The following is a 21,254-nucleotide window of genomic DNA, read 5'->3' on the forward strand; positions in this document are numbered from 1 at the left end:
ATGGACAGAGGAGACGTGGGTCATGCTTCAGAGGTGGTTTGACGTGAACAGTACCTGCTGTGAATCTGACTGCAGTTGGCATCGTCTGTGAAGAAGCAAGATACAAACTGTCCAGCCAAGCACAAGCTTTCCTCATTTTCTTGGTGCAGGTTCTAGGGGCTGAATGCAGCTTGTGAGGAAATTGTTGTTATTTGTTAGATAATTCAATGTAGGGCTGCAACTAACAATTCTTTCCATTATCAATTAATCTGCAGATTATTTTTTCAACTAATCGGTTAATTATTTCATCTGTAAAAGGTGAGGATAGATAGAAAAATGATCATCACATTTTTTCTTAAGTGACGTCACCAAAAGTCTTGTTTTGTTGGACCAACAGTCCAAAACCCCAAAATAGAAAACCAGGCAAAAACAGCAAAATCCCACATTAGAGATGGTGGAGCCAGAGAAAGTTTGGCATTTTTGCTAGAAAATTGTCCTAAATGGTTATTGTATAGTATAAATATGAATAATAATTCTTGTATATCCTTGTAATTTTCTTTGTAGAACAATCTCTGATGACTGCTAATCATCAGGCCCTCCCTACTTTTAAAAGCCATGTTTGTTTACCTGAGTGAAAACGGCTCAGTCATAAACTCTGAGGACAGAGAAAAGCTCTTCCTGTGAATCAGAGCTTGTGTTGTCAGGTTGAGTTGAACATTAACAGCATTGTGCTGACCTGCTGATCCACCTGACATACCTGAAACTCTCAGCTTCACTCTGCTCGCAGTTTAACACTGAGAGTTTAAAGTTTTAAATCGACCACTGAAGCGTCACTTTTCAGTTTTTTTTTACAGGATTTGATTCTTTCAGGTTTCAGTACTTTGTTTTTTCTTCTGTCAAGAGTTGGAGAAACAACAATGGGGAAACCCTCTGCAGTGATTTCCTGCTTGTTGCTGATTGCGGGAGCAGTGACGGCCCAGACAGGTATAAAGTGTGTTGACAGGTGGTTATACTACTGCTCAAAGAATATGTTAGATTTAGTTGATCCTCTGAAAACATATCAGTGACTATCAGCATATTTCATTTTACTTACATATATATATTCCGTTTACTGTTTACATTTGAGAAGCTAAAACCAGCAAATGTTTGTCTTTTTTGCTTAAACAAAACGATTAATGATAATGAAAGTAGATTTTCTATCATTCAACTAATCCATTAATCATTTTATTAATTCAACTGTAGAATATTCCTATCAATGATTCGTTGTTTATAGAAATAAACAAACAATATCTGCTTTATATGAGTAGAAACTGAATCTCTTTGGTCCATTAACCTTGTTAAGAGAAAATAAGCTGTTTGAAGACATCAGTTTGGACTCTTTATTAATCCCTATCTTACCTCTGATAACCACTAAATATTAACCAAATACAATGAATGTGATAACTGAATTTTCTCCTCACATCAGTTCTTATTGAAAAAGGCATGTACATATCACATATCATACATATCATATAGTATTCAGGAAGAAAGTTTAACTCATATTTGGGCAAAATAGGAACAATTAATGGATTACTATAGATTTGGGCATTTTTAACGTTTATTCTTCAGTGGTTTGCAGTTACAAAACCACTTTAAGTTTAACAAACGCCATTTTTACCTAAGTTAAAAAGGTTCAGATTGAACTTTTATTGCAATTAAAATAGCTTACCATAATACTGTTTGGTTGAAGACAAGCTAATGCTTTAGCAGTTAAAAGAGTTAAGTTCAGGTTAGTTAATGGTTTAGTTTAGCAGTAGTGAAGTAGTTGAGGAGTCTTTGAGGTGTACAGTTTACAGGTACAGAGAGAGACACACAGATTTAACTGACCATCGTTTCACACTGAGTTTGAATGACCTCTGATCTTTGACCTCTGTGTCTGTGTTTTAGATCAGAGACAGGTCAGTGAGCGCCTGCTGCCTCAGTGGCTTACTGGCATCATCGCCGTTGCCGCCTTCCTTTTCCTCACCTTCGTCAGCTTCCTGGTGAAAAAGGCCTGGTGTGAGGAGTCCAGTAGGTCAGTCAGACTCATCAGTTTTAGTGATTTCAGAGAAAAACCGTTCAAAAAGTAAAGACAGTCACAGTCATGTCTTAAATGTCCGAACTAAATAATTGATTTTATAATCTCTATAATGAAAGTTTAAATAGTGAGTTTCCTTTGTTGTGCAGGGCGGCGACCTCTGTGGAGTCAGAGAGAGAAAATGATTTCGTCATGACCAATGGTAACACCTATGAGACCACCCTGGACATGGTCAGGTAAAACCAACAAGTCCTCACGATACTTAAATAATATATTGGGTCACCATCCTGACCACAGCAATATTCTGTATTCTTTCTTACTTTGCAAGCTGTATTCAGTTGTACTGTTTGCTGTAATAAATCCAACATTATTATAACTAATATTTTAAAGTTTTAATGACAAAGTTTGTGCGTGTGTTTGCTGATCAGGAGCAAAGAAGACATGAACGCTTACGAAAACCTGGTGATTGACAGCACCACTGACAAAGTTACCGCCATGTGACCAACCTGAACTGATCCTATTGGCTGCATCAACGTCGTCCTCAGCATTACTGGACAGACACACAAGACACACATATGTTTATAGTAACAAATGAACATTTACAGTTGATTTTTTTATTAATTTTGTCTGTTTGTTTTATCATAGCTGTTGTCCCAGGTGGGTGGAGTTTACCATGATGAACTTCAGATATCATCCATGTTGAATTTACGTACAAATATATTCTGTGACTGATTTTTTTCTGCTTTGACTGTAGCACATTTCTAGGGAGAACCTGCAAATCATTTAGCAGAAAGTGTGAGATTGTATGTATTTTTTACATACAAATTTTCTACAACATAACAACATAATATGTATTCCTGGCTTTTTAAATCCTCAATCACCTCTTGTTGCAGAGATTCAGAGCAGCTGACTGTCCTGTGAGCTCTGTGCTAATTAATAAGTTATCTTTTTTAACAAACTGCTGTGTCGGCTCTTGTTACTGATCAGTGAAAGAATAACCTGTGATTAATAATTAAACAGTTTTACAGTAAAAAAACTACTACTTACTCTTCAGATTAAGATTTTAATATTAAGATTTTACATAACATAAAAACATATAAGCTCCAGTAATACACATTGCTGAAGACTAAATCAGTTGTTTCAATTTCAACATGTGACAAAGTTAGAAAAAAGCAGTCTAGTTGGGTTACACTGAATTTCGTTTTTCTTTCCTCTCCCATGAATTTCCCCAACTTCTACTTGTAATGCTGACAATGGTGTTGACTTGACTGCTCCACAACATAGCCTTAACACCTGAGCCTGAATTCTGTCTAACCTTTTTATAGATGTACATGCAGCTGATCCAAATACTATACAACCATAATCTAAGACTGTTCTAATCAAGGCCATATAAATATTTCTAAGAGCAACTCTATCAGCTCCCCACACAGTACCTGCCAAACATCTCACAATATTCAAAACTTTTTTACATTTATCCTCTATTTTGTCAATTCAATTTTTCCATGTGACCTTTTCGTCCACCCATATTCCTAAGAATTAGAATTTATTTTCCTTAATTTTTAGCATTAATTTTTTAAACTGACATCTTCTCCTACTACTTTCATTCTCAATAATATACTTCATTGAAAAAGAATTCGCAACACAAACCCGAATAGAACGAGCAAATAAAAAGTCCATAATCCAATTATATACTTTACCTCCAACACCTATATTATCTAATTTTATTAAGAGCTCTTCCTTCCACATCATATCATAAGCCTTTTTTACACGAAGAAAACAGCTATAAAACACTCTCTATTTGCTTGAGCTTTCCTGATGTCAGACTCCAGACATGACAATGGATCTATCATCTAAAGTACTGCATCCTTTTCTAAATCTACTCTGACAAGCAGTGATTATTTCATTTTTTTTAAATGTAGTATGTTAGTCTTTCCGTAACCATTCTTTCAATAATCTTGCACACATGCGATGTCAACGCTATAGGTCTATAATTAGCTGGACTAGTAGGGTCTTTCCCAGGTTTTTTAATGGGAACAATGACAGCGTCTTTTCACACAGCTGGAAGCTTACCTTCCCACCAAATATTATTATACATCTCCAAGACTTTTCCAATGCAATATCACTTAAATTCGATACCATTACATAACATATATTATCCTTACCAGGAGCAGTCATTTTACACTTATTAAGAGCCCTTCTCAACTCTTAAATGGAAAAAGGAAGATCTAGAGCACTCTGAGATACATTTCTTTTCTCGTATACGTTACGGTGTTCATCTAATACTCACGCCTCCTAATCTTGCCTTCTATTGTTAAATTATCTGAACTGTGGTGCTGAAAAAGAAGGCAGTTGTTTGACAGTTAGTTTCTTCGTAAATAGTTTGATTTAAATCCTTTGTAGTGTTAAGGTTAATTTTTTAAAATAGAGTTAATTGTTTATTCCCGTCCCCCTTTGTATCTGTCAAGGCTAGCTTTTGTCAATATAAACCCCCCTTGTGTGTCATTTTTTAGGTCAGCTTTTGATTAGGTCATTATAGTCTGCGTTATGTTTAGTTGATCTTAGTTTAGTAAGTTAAAGGCCCTAGTTTTGAAATTATTTTCTCTAGTTTCTGATTTTTGTATTTTGAGAAATTAATTTTCGTCACATTGTTTTTGCTTACACACCTGGTTTCTTGAGCCTTTCTTCTCTGGTCCCTGACATATATATATATATATATATATATATATATATACATATGCCTTCTGGTCAAATGCACTTTTTGTTGCTCGGTGGCACCCATGCAAAGGTCATGTTAATATCTATCATTGACACTTAGATGGGATCAAGTATGACAATTTACTTACTGACTTATATCACTGCCAGAACGATTTATACGACATTATTATTACATTATTATATTACAGTATGTGTATGTGAAAATGATACATAATATATCATATACATAATAATAAAGTTGTTCAGTTAAGTTTTTATTTGTGTTAAAGTACTGGGTAACTTGATTTCAAAATACTTGAGTGTTCAAAAGTACATTTTTGTCTCAACATATTGGTGTATTGTTCCACGATTACAGAATCTAATGACTCTGAAACAACCTGACTGAACTGATTGTAAAATCTGGAGAATAAGAGCTTGTGGAATATGATACAAAGACTGTGGCATGGACATAAAAACAACTGAATCAACAAAAGGAGCCATTGTTTTTCTCATTTGTTTTAGTCAGTGATGAAGTCTGGTTGTGATAAACATGGCAAACATTTCAAACTAAATGAATCTTTCTTTAAACCTTCAAACACAGACTTCAGATCTGGTGAAGAATCTTCTGCCTCACCTTTATCTAATGTCGCTATCGTTAGGACACTGACAGGTTCAAACATGACTGACAGTTTTCCTGTGGTGGACACTGTATGGTCAATCACATTTTCCATAATAGAAGAAAGTTTATTCAGTTGACTTAAAGCTGCTTCAGAGTAATGTGGAGTCAAAAGTAGCCTACAATATTTGTCTTTTAAGCTTATTGGAGTAAAAGTCAGGAGTTTCCAAAAAGAATATTACTCATGTAAAAATACTTGAAAAATATACTTAAGTACAGGACTCAAGTAAATGTACTTAGTCACTGTCCACCCCTTCTCTTTAATGGTTCTGGCAGCTCTTTTTTTTCTTTTTCTTTTTTTTTTTTATTCTCAAGTCTATGGTTCTCAATAAAACAGAAAGAAATAAAATTGTGGTATTTCACGTGACCTTTCCCTCCACATACCTTAACCCATCGCCCTCCATGTTTTCATAAAACATTACTGAGATTTAATTTCATGTGTCAAAAGTCTAATGTAAACTTGTGTCTGGAGGAGGAAACAGTGTGAATAGATTTTTGCAAAACTGTCATGTTTGTCATAGTCACATATTGAGGGTAACTCTCATCATTTTTAAATTAAGAAACAGAACAGCTCTTCAGTTTACCGCAGTGAGTTGTGTGAATAACATCCTGCTGTGACACAGGTGAACTAGCGCTACGTGAAGTAGACGGTTGTGACTGTCACCGGCAGCTCACGTTGACCGTCAAGTCAGGCGCAGTCAGTCGAAGTCAAACTCCAACGCACCTTTTGAATGAATCAAAAATGCTTGATCGTCATGTGATTCCTTTAGACCTCATATAGTTACCGGAAGTTCGTAGAGGGAAATTTGAAAACGTACATACAGAGACAGAAACGTGATCGTTGTTAAGACATATAATGCTTGCTTACATTATAGTATTATCGTTTACCATACACTTTAATTTTCCCCCTGAATTTTTTTTTGTTTTATTTTTTATTTTATTTTTTCATATATTGTTTTTCTTTTGTGTTCGTTATTGAACTGTATATTTGTTTGTATTTATGCTTTCTCTGATGAGCTGTTTGCAATGTCCATGCTTGTTCATATATACTTTTCTGAACATTTAAAAAAACAAAACAAAACAAAAAAACTCGAAGCTTCAAAACGGCAGTTAACAAACCAATGGGTGACGTCACGGTCTAGTTTCGTGTCAGTTAACTAAAATATTTTGAACCTTGAACCCGACAAAGAGGAGACATTTTCCAACCGGACTTTGCTTTTGAAATCATTAGTGTTCCATGAGTTTCCCACTTTCGCTGTGCGCGTTCCCGCGAAGAGCGGGGTGGGGTGGGGTGGGGTGTTGGGCACAACAAGGAAGAGAAACAAGAGAAAAATTTCAATCGAGTCGATGAATATGTGAAGGATTGTCCGGTAAAAGGAAGCTGGTGAGTCACATATATGTTCCCTCCTACATGTTTCATGTTGAAGTGACCGAGCTGTGAGCGCGTAGAGAGGCGGACAGACCGAAAAGAGACGGAGAAGCGCTGTGGAGACACCTGGCTCCTGTTAGTGACAGTTTGACTCACAGCGCCCACATACACACCCGAGCCCTGTACTGATAGACAAGTCTAACATACCCAGGATAGGTTTTCGTTATCTGGCTTAACTGAACATTGCCCCTCCTGCCTGTAGTAGGATACCCTGCAGTACTAGGGCATTTATCATTTATCATTTATCGCTAAGTCAACTCTGGGTTTATCTGTCTTGCCCGAACGTGTTCATGTGAAAAATTGTGAGTTGTTAATTATAAGCAACATCATCAGAACCAGTAATACATTTCTTAGAAGAAACGCTGATACCTGCAAGTAAATTCCGTTACACCAACATCTAAAAGTGATATTCAACCCAGGCTGCATTTCAAAGTTTATTTACCGTCGAATCAACGTCATGCATCAAGGACGAATCACCGTTTGATTAGGTTTCCATTTTGAAAGATGGATCAACGTCGAACGTCCTACCTTTCAACTTGAGTGAATTTACGTGCGTCAACTTTGAATTCACACTGAATTAGGTTTCGATTTTGAAAATGAATCAACGTTGAAATTGCGACTTTGTTTCAACGTCTTACTGTTCAAGGCTGATTAACTTGGTTTCATTTTCACTCAGTTGCACACAACTGTGCACTTGTTCAAATAGTTTGCAATTTGATCAACATGACAATAATGACAGAATCAGTGATTTACTGTACATATCTCAGGTTTTCAACTGTTACCAAACAAACCAAACAAAAATAAACACCTGACGTCAGTGGTAAACCCTGAATATAATCAAGTGAGACTCCCTGGAGAAAAAAAATTATGGCATCTGTCACAATTTATCTACCAGAGATGGAAGGCCATTTTTCCACACTGTATATCTTTTATTCAGTGAATAAACAGACCATTCAACAAACCGTAGTAGGAGACATTTTGTATGGGTTTGTAAGAACTACATTTGAACGACATTTGTCTATGACACAGAAATAGAGGCTCTGTTATTGAGCTGAACACACAGGAATCTATGGCTCCCACCAGCCTGCAAAAAGTAAGTGCAGGCCAGAACAGACCTATAGAGATGGTTCAACAAACAGTACCACTGAGAGCTAAACAACTAATCAAAATATTATCAAAATAGCAATATGGCCAAGTGCAATATCCAAATTGATGATGTGCCGGTTTTTTATAAAAAGTAAAATGTGTCACAACAGTTCATAAATAAGTGTTGTGGTGCTACATAGATGCCTTGGGCTACAAACCACATTTAAAGGAACATGCTTCTTTGGTACAAGACCCAACAAAAATCACATCAGTGTTATTTTTTTCCAGTGAAAATGAAATGAAAAAACAAGAACATTCAAACTGAAATAATCATAACATGATTTTTTGCATATCGTTCAGCCCTAGTAACAAGTGGCATTTTGTAGAGGTTTGTAAAGAGACCCATTTACAGAAGAGGGGTGCAGTCTCGCAACTTCCGTTCCTCACTTCCGTGCTGGGGTTATGTGTGGAGCGGGGTGGGGTGGGGTTGAGAGGCGCTGTCCCCCCAGTGTCCATTCCTCAGGGTGGGTATGTGTAGGTTGAGAGGCACTAGAGAGAGTCATGAATCTGCAAAGTGCACAAGCCCTCTGATTTGTTAAGCCAGGAAACCACTTTGTTGTATATGGATCTATTATTGGTCTAGGACCGCCACTAATGAGAGTTTTTCTATTGATTAATCTATCGACTATTTTATCTTTTAGTCGATTAATCTAAACAATGAATTTTCCTCCAGAAAACCCAAATAACACACTGACATGGTCAATAAGCCCAGATTCTGACCTAAACATTTTCTCAAACACTTAATCAGTGTAATCTAAGGCGGCAGCAGACAACTTTATGAATAAACAAGACTAATAGTGAAGGGATTTGAACTGCGATGTGCTCATCCTCCCAAATTCAGCCACTGACCAGCTGTAGGGATGGGTATTGTTGGGATTTTGTCTTTGCCTTATCCATACACTTATTGATCCAGCTCACACTATTACTGATTCTTTTTCAAAAAAGAATAAATACAGAACAGGATTAGAATTGATTGGGCTGGATTGTCTCAACCAGTTGTTCAGTTTAGAACAACCTGCCACATTTTAAGATCAGTGGTTAACTGAGATAATCAATTAGACTTACATACAGACAGTTTTCCTTTTAGCTATTCATCACTGTTCACTATGAGCTTAACCAGTGTGATGGGGCAAAATTATTCATGAAAAACATAACTGACAATGAAGATAGTTGTAAGTTGTAGCCGTACAGAGGACACACACAGATACATTAATGTGATAGATGAATACGATTTCATGAGCCTTAATATAATACTGGTGAATAATGCAACAATGTGTGGCAAAAAAAGTTACTTACGTGTGGCAACCTTCCTTAATGTCACCCATTTGTTTGTTAACTGCCGGTTTGAAGCCTCGAGTTCAGCTTGATGGACGTCGCCATCTTGGTTTTTTTAGCCATACAGTATTTTAGGCATTATCAGAGGCATTTCCGATACTAATATTGGTATGGAAACTACTCTGGAGGCTCATGTGATCTATCACTGTTACATTTCTAAAGTTGTAGAGAGTGATGCATAAAATATATTTCCATAGGCGACCCTGTACAATTCAGTATTCTTTTTCTTTGTCTTCAGAGTCGGTTTCCAGTTCAACATGTTTGCCTGAATTTCATTGTGTGTTTGAGTCGGAGCTGCATTTGAGTGGCTGAGAGATGGGTGGAGAAAGAAGCTGTGCTAATCTGCATATTTGATTAAACTGACAAACTGAAAACTCATCTCTATTCCTCAAAATTACATGAGAAAAAAAGTCTTAAAATAGCATTTAGTATTTCGTAATCTTGGAATGCCAGGAGAGGAACGTTAAAGTTGCTTATACAGTGTTCATTTGTTTCGGTCAGTGTGCAGTTTATTTTTGCAAAGAACCAGGGCTTTGAAATGTGCTACACTACTTTGAATCTGTGCTCCCTCTGCCCGCCCCATTCAGAAGTTTCTAAAGCCACCGCTAATGGTGGTCATTGTGCGTGTGCCTCCAGTGTTACAGGATTACCTCTCAGACTGATGGAAGATGAGTGTTTTGGAGGAAGAGAAGGACGGATCAGGGTCTCCAGCATGGATGAAGATTGATAGGTCCAAAGAGAGTCCTCCAAGCTTCAGTAATGAACCTGGACCCTCAGACACAAAGTAAGAGACTGTTTCTACTGTGTACAAACAGATTGGATATGAGTATGGTGGGGGCTTTATCCAGTCTACTTAGTCAATCTGAATCTTATCGTCTAATCCCTTTTCAAACCTGAATTGTTTTAGCTGTCAGATGAAACTCAAAGGTTGAACTGAGACTACTGTTGACTACGAAGTCAGAAAAAGTTCAGTGTTGGTCTTTACTGTTGACAGCCTGCAGCTCCAACCTCCCAGCTCCTTGATCCAAATACTGAAGGTCTTGATGCACAATTATGAAGTTTCAGTTAGTGATCTGATGTGAATGACATTTCACTGACTGTGTGATCACTTTCATCAGGCAACACTGTGTGCAAATCATGCTTGATGTGCCGTTCAGTTTTCTAAGTAACTTCATTTACAGACTGGCTGTTTCTTCACTCTCTGGCCCAATGTCCCATTTTGTGACAGGCATGGCATGTGGATTTTGCAGCCGAGCAATGTTTGTCTTTACTGTGTTGTATTTTCCCCACACATTTTCTTTTGGCTCTTGCATTGCTGTGTAGTGTTCTGCTTTTACTGCTGTGCTTGTATGTAACTGTGTGTACAGTCCCTACTGCTGCTCCTTGCAACTCACGCTGAGCGCTCTTCAGAAACCTGCGGGTGATGTCACGGAGGCTACGTCCATCTTTATTTACAGTTTATGGTGAAAACGTGTCTGCTCATGGATGACTTTTCTGACTTTACTCGTCAGCATGACGGCAGTGTTGTATCAGTGTTCATCCTCAGCCAGCAAACTGCAACAACTTCTAATGTTTTTGGCCATAACTCAATTCATACACTAATGAACTGCAAGTGGACTGGCTGGTTGAGGCATACAACTGGTTTAGCGAACAGTCAGGGTGACTTGCTATCTGATTAGGTAGGCAGTGTTGTTAAAATCGTTTTGTTACAATAATCGCTGAAAGCTTCGTCATTTAAAAAGAGGTGTGTTCATGTCCACAGAAAGAGGAAGAGGAGTGGTGTCTCTGTGGAAGAGCAGCTGTCCTGTTGTGCTCTGTGTCAGGATGTCCCGAAGGATCCAGTCTCTACCAGCTGTGGACACTCGTTCTGCAGACAGTGTATCACCTCGTACTGGGACCAGTCTAGTTCATCAGGAGACTCCTCCTGTCCCCGGTGTGGAAAAAGAGCCAAAACGAGACCTGGACTGCAGACAGCCAGTCGGACCAGCAGTCTACAAAGTGAGACTGATCATCTGTCTGCTGATGTCATCATTTCTGAAACCAGGACCTGTTGTTTTATACAGAGTTATTTGTTATGTATCACAGCATTGACATTTAAGATGATTTTAATACCACAACATTACAAATCTTTTCTTTGCCTGACACTGTCTCTTCTCTTTCAGCAGATGGTGGTCTGCAGGAGGTTTTAGATCAACATAAGATCAGTCTGAGGAGCAGATGTGAGCGTGTGACTGAAGGAACCGATGGAACAGGAAGTGGAACCCTCCTCAACAGGATCTACACTGAGCTCTACATCACAGAGGGACAGAGTGAAGAGGTCAATACCCAACATGAGGTGAGGCAGCTGGAGACATCTTCCAAGAAAATACCCTCCATGACACTCCAATCAAGTGCAATGACATCTTTAAGGCCTTACCTGACGAACAGAGACATGGAGTCTTTAAAGTCTTACCTGACCGACAGAGACCCATCAGAGTGGTTCTGACGAACGGCGTTGCTGGGATTGGAAAAACCTTCTCAGTGCAGAAGTTCAGTCTGGACTGGGCGGAGGGATTGGAGAACCAAGATGTCAGTCTGCTGGTTCTGCTTTCGTTCAGGGAGCTGAACCTGATCAGGGATCAGCAGTACAGTCTTCTCAGGCTGCTCCATGTTTTTCATCCAACATTACAGAAGGTCACAGCAGAGCAGCTCGCTGTCTGTAAAGTTCTGTTCATCTTTGACGGCCTGGATGAAAGCAGACCGTTACTGGATTTCAACAACATGGAGGTTGTGTCTGATGTCACACAGAAGTCCTCGGTCAACGTGCTGCTGAAAAACCTCATCAGAGGGAGACTGCTTCCCTCGGCTCTCATCTGGATAACTTCCAGACCTGCAGCAGCCAATCAGATCCCTCCTACATGTGTTGACAGGGTAACAGAAGTCCGAGGCTTCACTGACGCTCAGAAGGAGGAGTACTTCAGGAGGAGATCCAGTGATGAAGAGCTGTCCAGTAGAACCATCTCACACATTAAAACATGCAGGATCCTCCACATCATGTGTGAAATCCCAGTCTTCTGCTGGATCACTGCTACAGTTCTGGAGCACATGTTGACCACAGACCAAAGAGGAGAGCTGCCCCAGACCCTGACTGCACTGTTCTCACACTTCCTGCTGGTTCAGACAAAGAGGAAGAAGAACAAGTACGATGAGGGACATGAGATGAGTCCACAGGAGCTGACGGAGGCTGACGGGGAAGTTCTTCTGAAGCTGGGGAGGCTGGCGTTTGAACATCTGAAGAAAGGAAAGACCATGTTCTACCAAGAAGACCTGGAGAAGTGTGGTCTTGATGTCATAGAGGCCTCAGTGTACTCAGGACTTTGTACTGAGATCTTCAAGAGAGAGAGTGTGATCTTCCAGAAAACAGTCTACTGCTTTGTTCATCTGAGTATTCAGGAGTTTCTGGCTGCAGTCTACATGTTCCACTGTTACACCAACAGGAAGACAGAGGTACTGAAGAACTTCCTGGGGGGAAAACATGTTGGTTTGACCCTGGATGTCTTCCTGAGGTCAGCCATGAGGAAATCCCTCAAAAGTAAGAATGGTCACCTGGACCTGTTTGTTCGCTTCCTTCACGGCCTCTCTCTAGAGTCCAACCAGAGACTCTTAGGAGGTCTGCTGGGTCAGACAGAGAACAGTCCAGAAACCATCCAGAGAGCCATCAACAACCTGAAGAAGATGAAGAGTGACAGAGTGACTCCTGACAGAAGCATCAACATCTTCCACTGTCTAATGGAGATGAATGACCACTCAGTTCATCAGGAGATCCAAGAGTTCCTGAAGTCAGAGAACAAATCAGACAAGAGACTCTCTGTGATCCACTGCTCAGCTCTGGCCTACATGCTGCAGATGTCAGAGGAGGTTCTGGAAGAGTTCAACCTGAAGGAGTACAAGACATCAGATCAGGGACGACTGAGACTGATCCCAGCTGTGAGGAACTGCAGAAAGGCTCGGTGAGTCCAGACATGAGCATTATAATAATCAATCAGTAGATTGGATTAGTAGTTCCATGAAATTCAGATATACACAGTATCCATTTATTCTTATTATAATTTTACATCAAACATTACAGGTCATTTGTGGTTTAAATGCTCTGAGCGCCCAAACTGTAGATTTTTCAGTTGGTTGTGATTGTTGTTGTCAAGTTATTAAGTTTATTGTATTAATTGTTTGATGCTATATTTGTCAGTGTTCGATGTTGTATAGGCGTCTTTTTGGGTTTATTGAAATCTGATAAAACAAATTAAAGTGGGACTCCACTGATCTCACTAGATGTAGTTTGCACTTCAAAGTGTTGACAGAGCTGATCATGTCGATTATTGTTTTGTTTTTTCCCTGCAACTCTAAATTCAGTTCATTCAGAGTGCCAGTCAAGTCAGTGAGAAATGCCAAGTCCATGAGCCACTGCTCATCATCCAGCTGGGCGCACAGAGCATCTTTAGACTGCCTGAGAAAATCTTTCACTTCAGGCAGCAGTTCAGAAAATCTTACCAGAAACTTGCCTCTGCTTAGCCATCTGACGTGGACCCGTATGCAGCAGCAATTCTGTGTTCTCCGCTTCAGTATCTTCCACCTGGGCGGAAAATAGCCTCCTCTGAAGGCTTCTGGCGCAGATGGAGTTCACAATCTTGACTGCTGCCATGATTTCAGATTTATTTTTAAAATCTCTGAACAGAAATGCCTTCTTCACCAGCTCACCATCTTTGAAAGGCTTTTTATGTTTCAGAAGTACGTGACTTACTCGATATGATGCAATAGTGGCTTCTTTTCCCCTCATGTTGGGCCTCTTGAAAATGGATTGCTAGATGAGATTTCAGTTCTTTAATCTCCATAGCTCAGATTTGGCTGGAGCACAAGTCTGAATATATCAGATCAGAGTGGAGAATTCTTCTTATACACACCATTGGTCTGATGACATTCTGTGAAGACGATGCAGCAAACAGACATTAGATCTAATTGTTCACTGAGTTAAACTCAGTCAATTTCTAAACAGTGGACAGTAAGAATGTTTTTCTAAAGAAGACGCTCCATTCTGACTCTGGGGATCAAATCACTTTATGAAGCCTAAACGTGACGTCATTTTCACTCCGTCATCTGTAGAACAAAGATTCCCATTAAAACAAAAAAAATTATTGTTTCACGTCAAACCCAATAAGATGTGCTGAACCACAGATATGAAGAGCAGATGTTCATCAAATGATGTCATGTTTTGTCATCATATGCATCGTCTGTATTTTTATTACAATTTAAATCTGATTTTATTCTAACACATTTTATCACTTCTCTAATCACAGGCTTGTTGATTGTCAACTCTCAGAGACTCACTGTGAAGTTGTGGCCTCAGCTCTGAAGTCCAACCCCTCCCATCTGAGAGAACTGGACTTGAGTGAAAACGACCTGCAGGATTCAGGAGTGAAGCTGCTGTCTACTGGACTGGAGAGTCCAAACTGTAAACTGAAGACTCTGAGGTCAGTTCACTAACTGAAGCTGTTGTTATGAGTGCATGAATTATTATGAAGTTTCTTACTGAGCATTTTTCCACCTCAGCCTGATGATGAACAAACATGTTATGAACATGAGATACAGATAAAACAGTTAAAGTTAATGTCAGACTGTTTCTGCTGCCGAGAGGAGAAGGAAAAGAAAAGTAGTTGATGTCTGATGAGTCAGTCTGACTGAAATGTTCATTTATAATCATGGAAATATTTAACAGTGTGTGGATCATTGTTGGTTTAGTTTTCTCTTTTTCACTGAGTCTCCTCATGTTATTCTGAGCTGTAGTGATGAAGAAGAGTTAAAGCATCATCACTGTCAGAAATCCTTCCAGTCTGATTAAAGAATCTGTGTTAAACTAAAATGAAGCTATAATAGTTATTATATTTATTTAGTGTGATAAACTCTGTGTTTGTTAGAAGCTATGTTTTAACACCAGAGTGGACACATGCAAGGTCTGGAACAGCAAAATGATTCCACTGATTTATATAAATGTCTGGGCATACTATTCGTTATTTTTTTATCACTTAATTGTTAAGTTTGTTCCAGGTATCTGATTGGTCAGTGGTTTGGCTGTTGACAGGTTTTGATCTGATCCTGTGCCGCAGCAGGTTAGCAGTTCAGCATCAGTTACCGTGGTGATTTACCATGAAAACAAGATAACCATTGTTGTAAGAGTGAAAACCCAGAGTTGGCGGGTTGTTAGCATGCTGGTGGCTGGTGATACTTTACTGAGTTTAACTTTTTATGGAGGGTTGTATTGAGTGAGCGGGTGCAGGTACAGAGGGGATTGGTTCTGGGACATTGGGACACTGTTGAAACTTCTGGGTGTCATGGGCCCAACTCAATGAAACAGCAGTTACTGAGAGGCTGCCCACCTGATGACCCTGTAGACTGACTGCACCCTCACACTCACACAAACTCATTTTGACACCGTGTTACCGTTGTTGTTGTTCAGTTGATAAGAGGTCAGGGCTATAATTCTTTCAGAGTGGTTGATAAGTTGGGGATATTAGTGGAAGTAAGACTGAGTGGGACTGATTCTCAGATGATGCCGCCTAACAGTCCAGTTGGGCCAGACACTATAGCTTAAAGCAACATTATGCAGCTGTTTTACCTTAAAATAACAAAATCACTTTGATGGTACGCTGACTGGTGCGGTCTGAGTTTCATACATCAGGTTCAGTATCTGTTTCCTTGCTGAGCTGCAGTAGAAGGACAGTAACTCAAAGAAGGAATTTTCTACTAAATATTCTGTAACTCTGGTTGACACAATGGATCTGTCTGACTCAGACTGTTGAAGCTTCATTCAGCTTCAGCTGAACTCATCAAGTCATTATTTTGAATGTAGATGTGTGAGGAGGAGACCACTTAACCACTTAACTTAACAGGACTGCAGGAAGGATTACTGCCACCAACAACTCTTTTAATCTACATATGACGTGACTGTTTTAAGATAAAAAAAAAAAAGTGAACTTCTCATTTTAATTGCACAAACCTTCTAAGCTACCAAATATATTGATTCTATATTGACAGACTGAAGTCAGCAGTAGCTGATGAATCTGTGTTGACATGTGACTGACTGTTGTGGTGACATTTGGATGATGTGTGTAGAAGGCTGACATTATGATGATCCACAATAACAGAAGGACAAAGTCACTCTACTCATTTTAGAAAAAGCTAATTGATTAAGACATATCTGATTGATAATCAGTGATTTTTATCTATATGTTTTATTCTTTATTCAGGTTGAGAGGCTGCAGTTTGTCAGAGATCAGCTGTGCTTCTCTGGCCTCAGCTCTGAAGTCCAACCCCTCCCATCTGAGAGAACTGGACCTGAGCTACAACAGGGACCTGCAGGATTCAGGAGTAAAGGGGCTGTGTGGTTTTCTGAAGAGTCCAGACTGTAGACTGGAGACTCTGAGGTCAGTATGTTTGTTGGTTTGTTTGTTTGTCAGCAGAAAAACTGAACTGATTTGCACCAAACTTGGTGCAGGGGTAGGTTCTGGGCCAGGATTTAATGGGCCCATTAAATTTACGAACTGAACAATTTGGTGCAGATCCAGATAATCATCTGGATCTGACAGATGTGTAAAATAGTTTGGTTGGAGGAGGTATGTGCTGTACTGAGTGCTAGTCTAGATATTATTATAATTATCACAATAATAATTATTATTATTCTCATTGTTATTATAATTGTTACAATAATGAAAATGACATTTCTGCTGAACATTTTCCAAAGTTTTCCATTAAATCATCTGTAATTTGAGATTAAAACAGTTGAAAGCAGTTACAAAGTTTTTGTTCAGTTGAATTTGTGTTTGGTTTTGGATTTCCTGAGCTGATCTGCAGGATAGAGACCAGGACCAAGCAAGACCTTTTTCACTGGATCAGGACTGGATCTTTAAAGTCTGATCATTTTCAGTCATGAAAAAAGTATTGTAGTAAGTTTTTAGTCCAACGTGTATGATCTGATATTGATTCTATATTGACAGACTGTACTTAGGTCAGCAGCATGTGATGAATCTGTGTTGACATTGAATGATGTGTGTAGAAGGCTGACATTATGATGATCCACAATAACAGAAGGACAGAGTCACTCTACTCATTTTAGAGAGAAGATAATTGATTTTGACATATCTGATTGATAATCAATGGTTTTTATTCTTTATTCAGGCTGCGTGACTGCAGTTTGTCAGAGATCAGCTGTGCATCTCTGATCTCAGCTCTGAAGTCCAACCCCTCCCATCTGAGAGAACTGGACCTGAGTCACAACCGGCTGCAGGATTCAGGAGTGAAGGGTCTGTGTGGTTTTCTGGAGAGTCCAAACTGTAGACTGGAGACTCTGAGGTCAGTTCACTGTGTGTTACTGTTGTAGAGAAATGTCACTATTGGGGAAATTGTACTTTCAGTGCACTTCTTTACTTGATCTCCTTGCACTTATCGAATAGATGTAGTACTTAGTACTTACACCAAGATCTCCTACTGCACTGAAGCTTTAGTGATGTCCTCCACTGTAAGTGTCTGCTGAATGAATAAATGTCAATGTGTCATTTTTGTCAGTTTCTCAGGAAATGTTTGGATCTTCATATAAAAATCAGACTTATCTATGAGTTTGTACATTTTGGTGTGGATCCAGACCTTTTTACTGGATCAGGACTTGATATTTAAAGTGTGATCCATTTCAGTCATGATTAAAAGTATTGTTGTAAGTTTTTAGTCCAACGTGTTTTATTCTTTGTTCAGATTGATGAACTGCAGTTTGTCAGAGATCAGCTGTGCTTCTCTGGTCTCAGCTCTGAAGTCCAACCCCTCCCATCTGAGAGACCTGGACCTGAGTGGAAACTGGGACCTGCAGGATTCAGGAGTGAAGGATCTGTGTGGTTTTCTGGAGAGTCCAGACTGTGGACTCAAGGCTCTGAGGTCAGTTCACTGTCTGTTACTGTTGTAGATCTTATATCTTTATCCCAACAACTGAACCTAATTTATCTTAATACATAATTTGAATCCATTCACTTAGAATTAATTAATTAATGACATTTTAAACTGTTGTCACATATTTTAAGACTGAGAATTATTCTTCAGTTTCAGGTCATTTCATTGAGTCCTGACTAATGTGCATTTGCTGAAATTGTGTGTTTGTGTCTGTCTGTGTGTTTTGATCATGATCAAGTGTGAATTTTTTTGTATTTTGCATTGTGTAATTTACTAGTGTTTACTAAATGTGCTAAGGAGGAAAAGTCTTAAAGGACCACACTTGTTGGTTTTACAAGGTTCAGTCCATTTACTACAAATCCAAATCCAAATGTACTGTAAAGTTTCCTGAGCTGTTTTGAAAAGTGCCAACAGATTAATGTTATTACCTCCACCAAGGACGTTATTTCTGTTTAGGTTGGGACATATGTGACTGATAATCAATGATTTTTATCTATATGTTTTATTCTTTATTCAGGTTGAGAGGCTGCAGTTTGTCAGAGATCAGCTGTGCTTCTCTGGCCTCAGCTCTGAAGTCCAACCCCTCCCATCTGAGAGAACTGGACCTGAGTGACAACAGGGACCTGCAGGATTCAGGGGTGAAGGAGCTGTGTGGTTTTCTGGAGAGTCCAGACTATAGACTGGAGACTCTGAGGTCAGTTCTCTGTCTGTTACTGTTGTAGAGCTTATATCTTTGACCTAATTTATCTTCACACATAACTTGAATCAGTAAATTTATTTAGGGATATATATTTAACTGGACCCAAACACAGACAACACAAAGGGGTTGGTGAAAAGAAAGAGCTTTTATAAACACAAAAGTCCAAACACTTACAGGAAGTAGGTGAATAACTTGAGTTCAGGGATGAAATGCAATACTCTGAAAATTCAAATGAAACTGGTCAGCAACAATCACAGGAGCACGAGGAAAAATCAGGGAAAAGTGAAGAGTTGGCTGAGGACAGGAGGTGAGAAACACAGGGGAACAGCCTGAGGATCAGACAGGGGCAAATCAACAGGCCTCAGGTGGACAACTCAGGGGCAGAACAGAGGCTGAGCAGAGGAATTGGGCTGGAGACAAAGGCTGGGCAGATGGACTGGGCAGATGGACTGGGCAGCTCGAGAGGATGGCCCAGAGGCCGGACGCACAGGTGGAGCCCTTCTGGTGGGCGTCGCCAATGATGATGGCGGGACCTTTCCAGATATCGAGCAAGAGGCTGACAGAGAAGACTGGATATCTCCGGAGGTCAAGCTGGAGGGCAACAGCGAAGGCGGGGTCGCCTTGAGAGCAGGGTTTCTGCAGGTTTCAACACTTTAAATTTAAGACTTTTTAAGACCTTTAAAAGACTATTATGAATGAAATTTAAGACCGATTTCATGTCCACACTGGTAAAAAAGTAGAAGGGATATAAAAGAAAATCGGAGTCATAGAATTACTTGCAATTAAATGAATTTATTCAAATTACGAAACTGTGTATTCACATTCACAACTGTGTGAGAAAGAAAAAGGGATTAACACAGCAGAAGTCCTATATAACAAGGCCACAACAACTCAACAATTTAATGCCCATCAACTGCACTGTGTGTGTGACTAAGAGAGACATAGAGAGACTTGAGTGACTGAGTGAGTGAGAGAGTGACTTGTTTGTGTGTGTGTTTTTGTATTGGTTGTCTATAGTCTATATGTATATTTGTGTATGCAAAAGTGCGAGTTTGTGCGTGTGTGTGTGTTAAAGAATGCTCTGTCTATGTGAGTGGGCATGTCTAAGAGAGCAGTGTGTAGCGCTGGGGCCATGCAGAGGCATTGCATGCGACTCCAGTGCCTTTACACCAAACGTGCCCAACTTCACTGGACTTCATATTCATTGTTTTTCACTGGTTTCAGTCAACGATTAAATGCCTAATTTTTGAGCCATGAAGAGGTGTATGAATGATGTGCTGACATTTGGATGATGTGTGTAGAAGGCTGACATGATGATGATCCGCAATAACAGACGGACAAAGTCACTCTACTCATTTTAGAAAAAGCTAATTGATTAAGACATATCTGATTGATAATCAGTGATTTTTATCTATATGTTTTATTCTTTATTCAGGTTGAGAGGCTGCAGTTTGTCAGAGATCAGCTGTGCTTCTCTGGCCTCAGCTCTGAAGTCCAACCCCTCCCATCTGAGAGAACTGGACCTGAGCTACAACAGGGACCTGCAGGATTCAGGGGTGATGGAGCTGGCTCATCTTGTGGAGAGTCCAGACTGTAGACTGGAGACTCTGAGGTCAGTCGAGGGCTGGAGTCAGTCCATAGTTGGTATCAGAGCAAAGATCCAGTGTTTCCTGTAAACCCTTAAACTTCTTAGTATTCCGTTCCCATGGAATATTGTTGTGGGCCTGCAAAATAAGAAAAGTGGACTAAAAGTAAGAATAACATTCCTTCCCTAGTTGTGAGGGAGAGAAGATGACAGTGCACATCTCCACCTAAACCCTAGGCCTAAAACAATTTAAGCAACTTTCTGATCCAGATATGATTAAAGACTCAAATTTGTTCTGGTTCTGGTAAAAGCAAAAATAGACAAATATTTTCCATCATTGACTGATCTGAAGGCCGTCCGTCATCTTGACAGATCAGAGCAGAGTTACACATTTACATTTACTCATTTGGCAGACGCTTTTATCCAAAGCGACTTACAAGTGAATAGACAGCAGGTACATGGTGGAAGTAACTAAATTCCCCTCAAAGTTTTACTATCCGGGCGCTGACAGGACGTTAATGACGGATGGAAAGAAACATCAGCAGCCATTTGAGAATGTGGCTTGGCATACCAAAGAGCTTCAGGAGTATTAATATAGCTCAGAGACCGAGCTCCAGCTCTCGATCAAGGGCCTAGTCCTGGAGTTTCAGGTGACCAAGATGAGGCTGATGTTGCATTACTGCAAAGACA

The 21,254-nt window shown here is 39.6% G+C and overlaps 2 protein-coding genes and 1 long non-coding RNA gene across 3 annotated transcripts; all 3 read left to right on the top strand.

Moving 5' to 3' along the window:
• Positions 1-707: 707 nt before the first annotated feature.
• Positions 708-5,215, top strand: LOC111231868 (PDZK1-interacting protein 1-like). The gene is made up of 4 exons (XM_022759127.1): positions 708-963; positions 1,906-2,032; positions 2,185-2,271; positions 2,464-5,215. Exons 1-4 carry the CDS (start codon positions 897-899, stop codon positions 2,534-2,536), a joined length of 354 nt encoding a protein of 117 aa, XP_022614848.1. The 5' UTR covers positions 708-896; the 3' UTR covers positions 2,537-5,215.
• Positions 5,216-6,720: 1,505 nt separating this feature from the next.
• LOC111231869 lies at positions 6,721-11,270 on the top strand. The gene is made up of 3 exons (XR_002665520.1): positions 6,721-6,789; positions 9,952-10,099; positions 11,078-11,270. It is a non-coding gene; the product is annotated as an uncharacterized LOC111231869 (long non-coding RNA).
• A 119-nt stretch (positions 11,271-11,389) lies between these two features.
• Positions 11,390-20,672, top strand: LOC111231816 (NACHT, LRR and PYD domains-containing protein 12-like). Its single transcript, XM_022759053.1, is given in 9 exon segments — positions 11,390-11,399; positions 11,481-11,675; positions 11,678-13,304; positions 14,646-14,819; positions 16,593-16,769; positions 17,521-17,694; positions 18,091-18,267; positions 18,797-18,973; positions 20,415-20,672. Coding segments are annotated over 9 exon segments (2,952 nt in total). The 3' UTR covers positions 20,656-20,672.
• The last annotated feature ends 582 nt before the right edge of the window (positions 20,673-21,254 follow it).

Source organism: Seriola dumerili, unplaced genomic scaffold (assembly GCF_002260705.1).
Source record: "Seriola dumerili isolate Sdu_G_001 unplaced genomic scaffold, Sdu_1.0 BDQW01000319.1, whole genome shotgun sequence".
Taxonomy (NCBI): domain Eukaryota; kingdom Metazoa; phylum Chordata; class Actinopteri; order Carangiformes; family Carangidae; genus Seriola; species Seriola dumerili.

Bases quoted from the DNA above. Each gene is read 5' to 3' on its own strand.
- LOC111231868 (XM_022759127.1), top strand. From the start codon at position 897: ATGGGGAAACCCTCTGCAGTGATTTCCTGCTTGTTGCTGATTGCGGGA. The intron at 964-1,905 runs GTATAAAGTGTG...TCTGTGTTTTAG, and splicing joins AGCAGTGACGGCCCAGACAG to ATCAGAGACAGGTCAGTGAG. The intron at 2,033-2,184 runs GTCAGTCAGACT...TTTGTTGTGCAG, and splicing joins TGGTGTGAGGAGTCCAGTAG to GGCGGCGACCTCTGTGGAGT.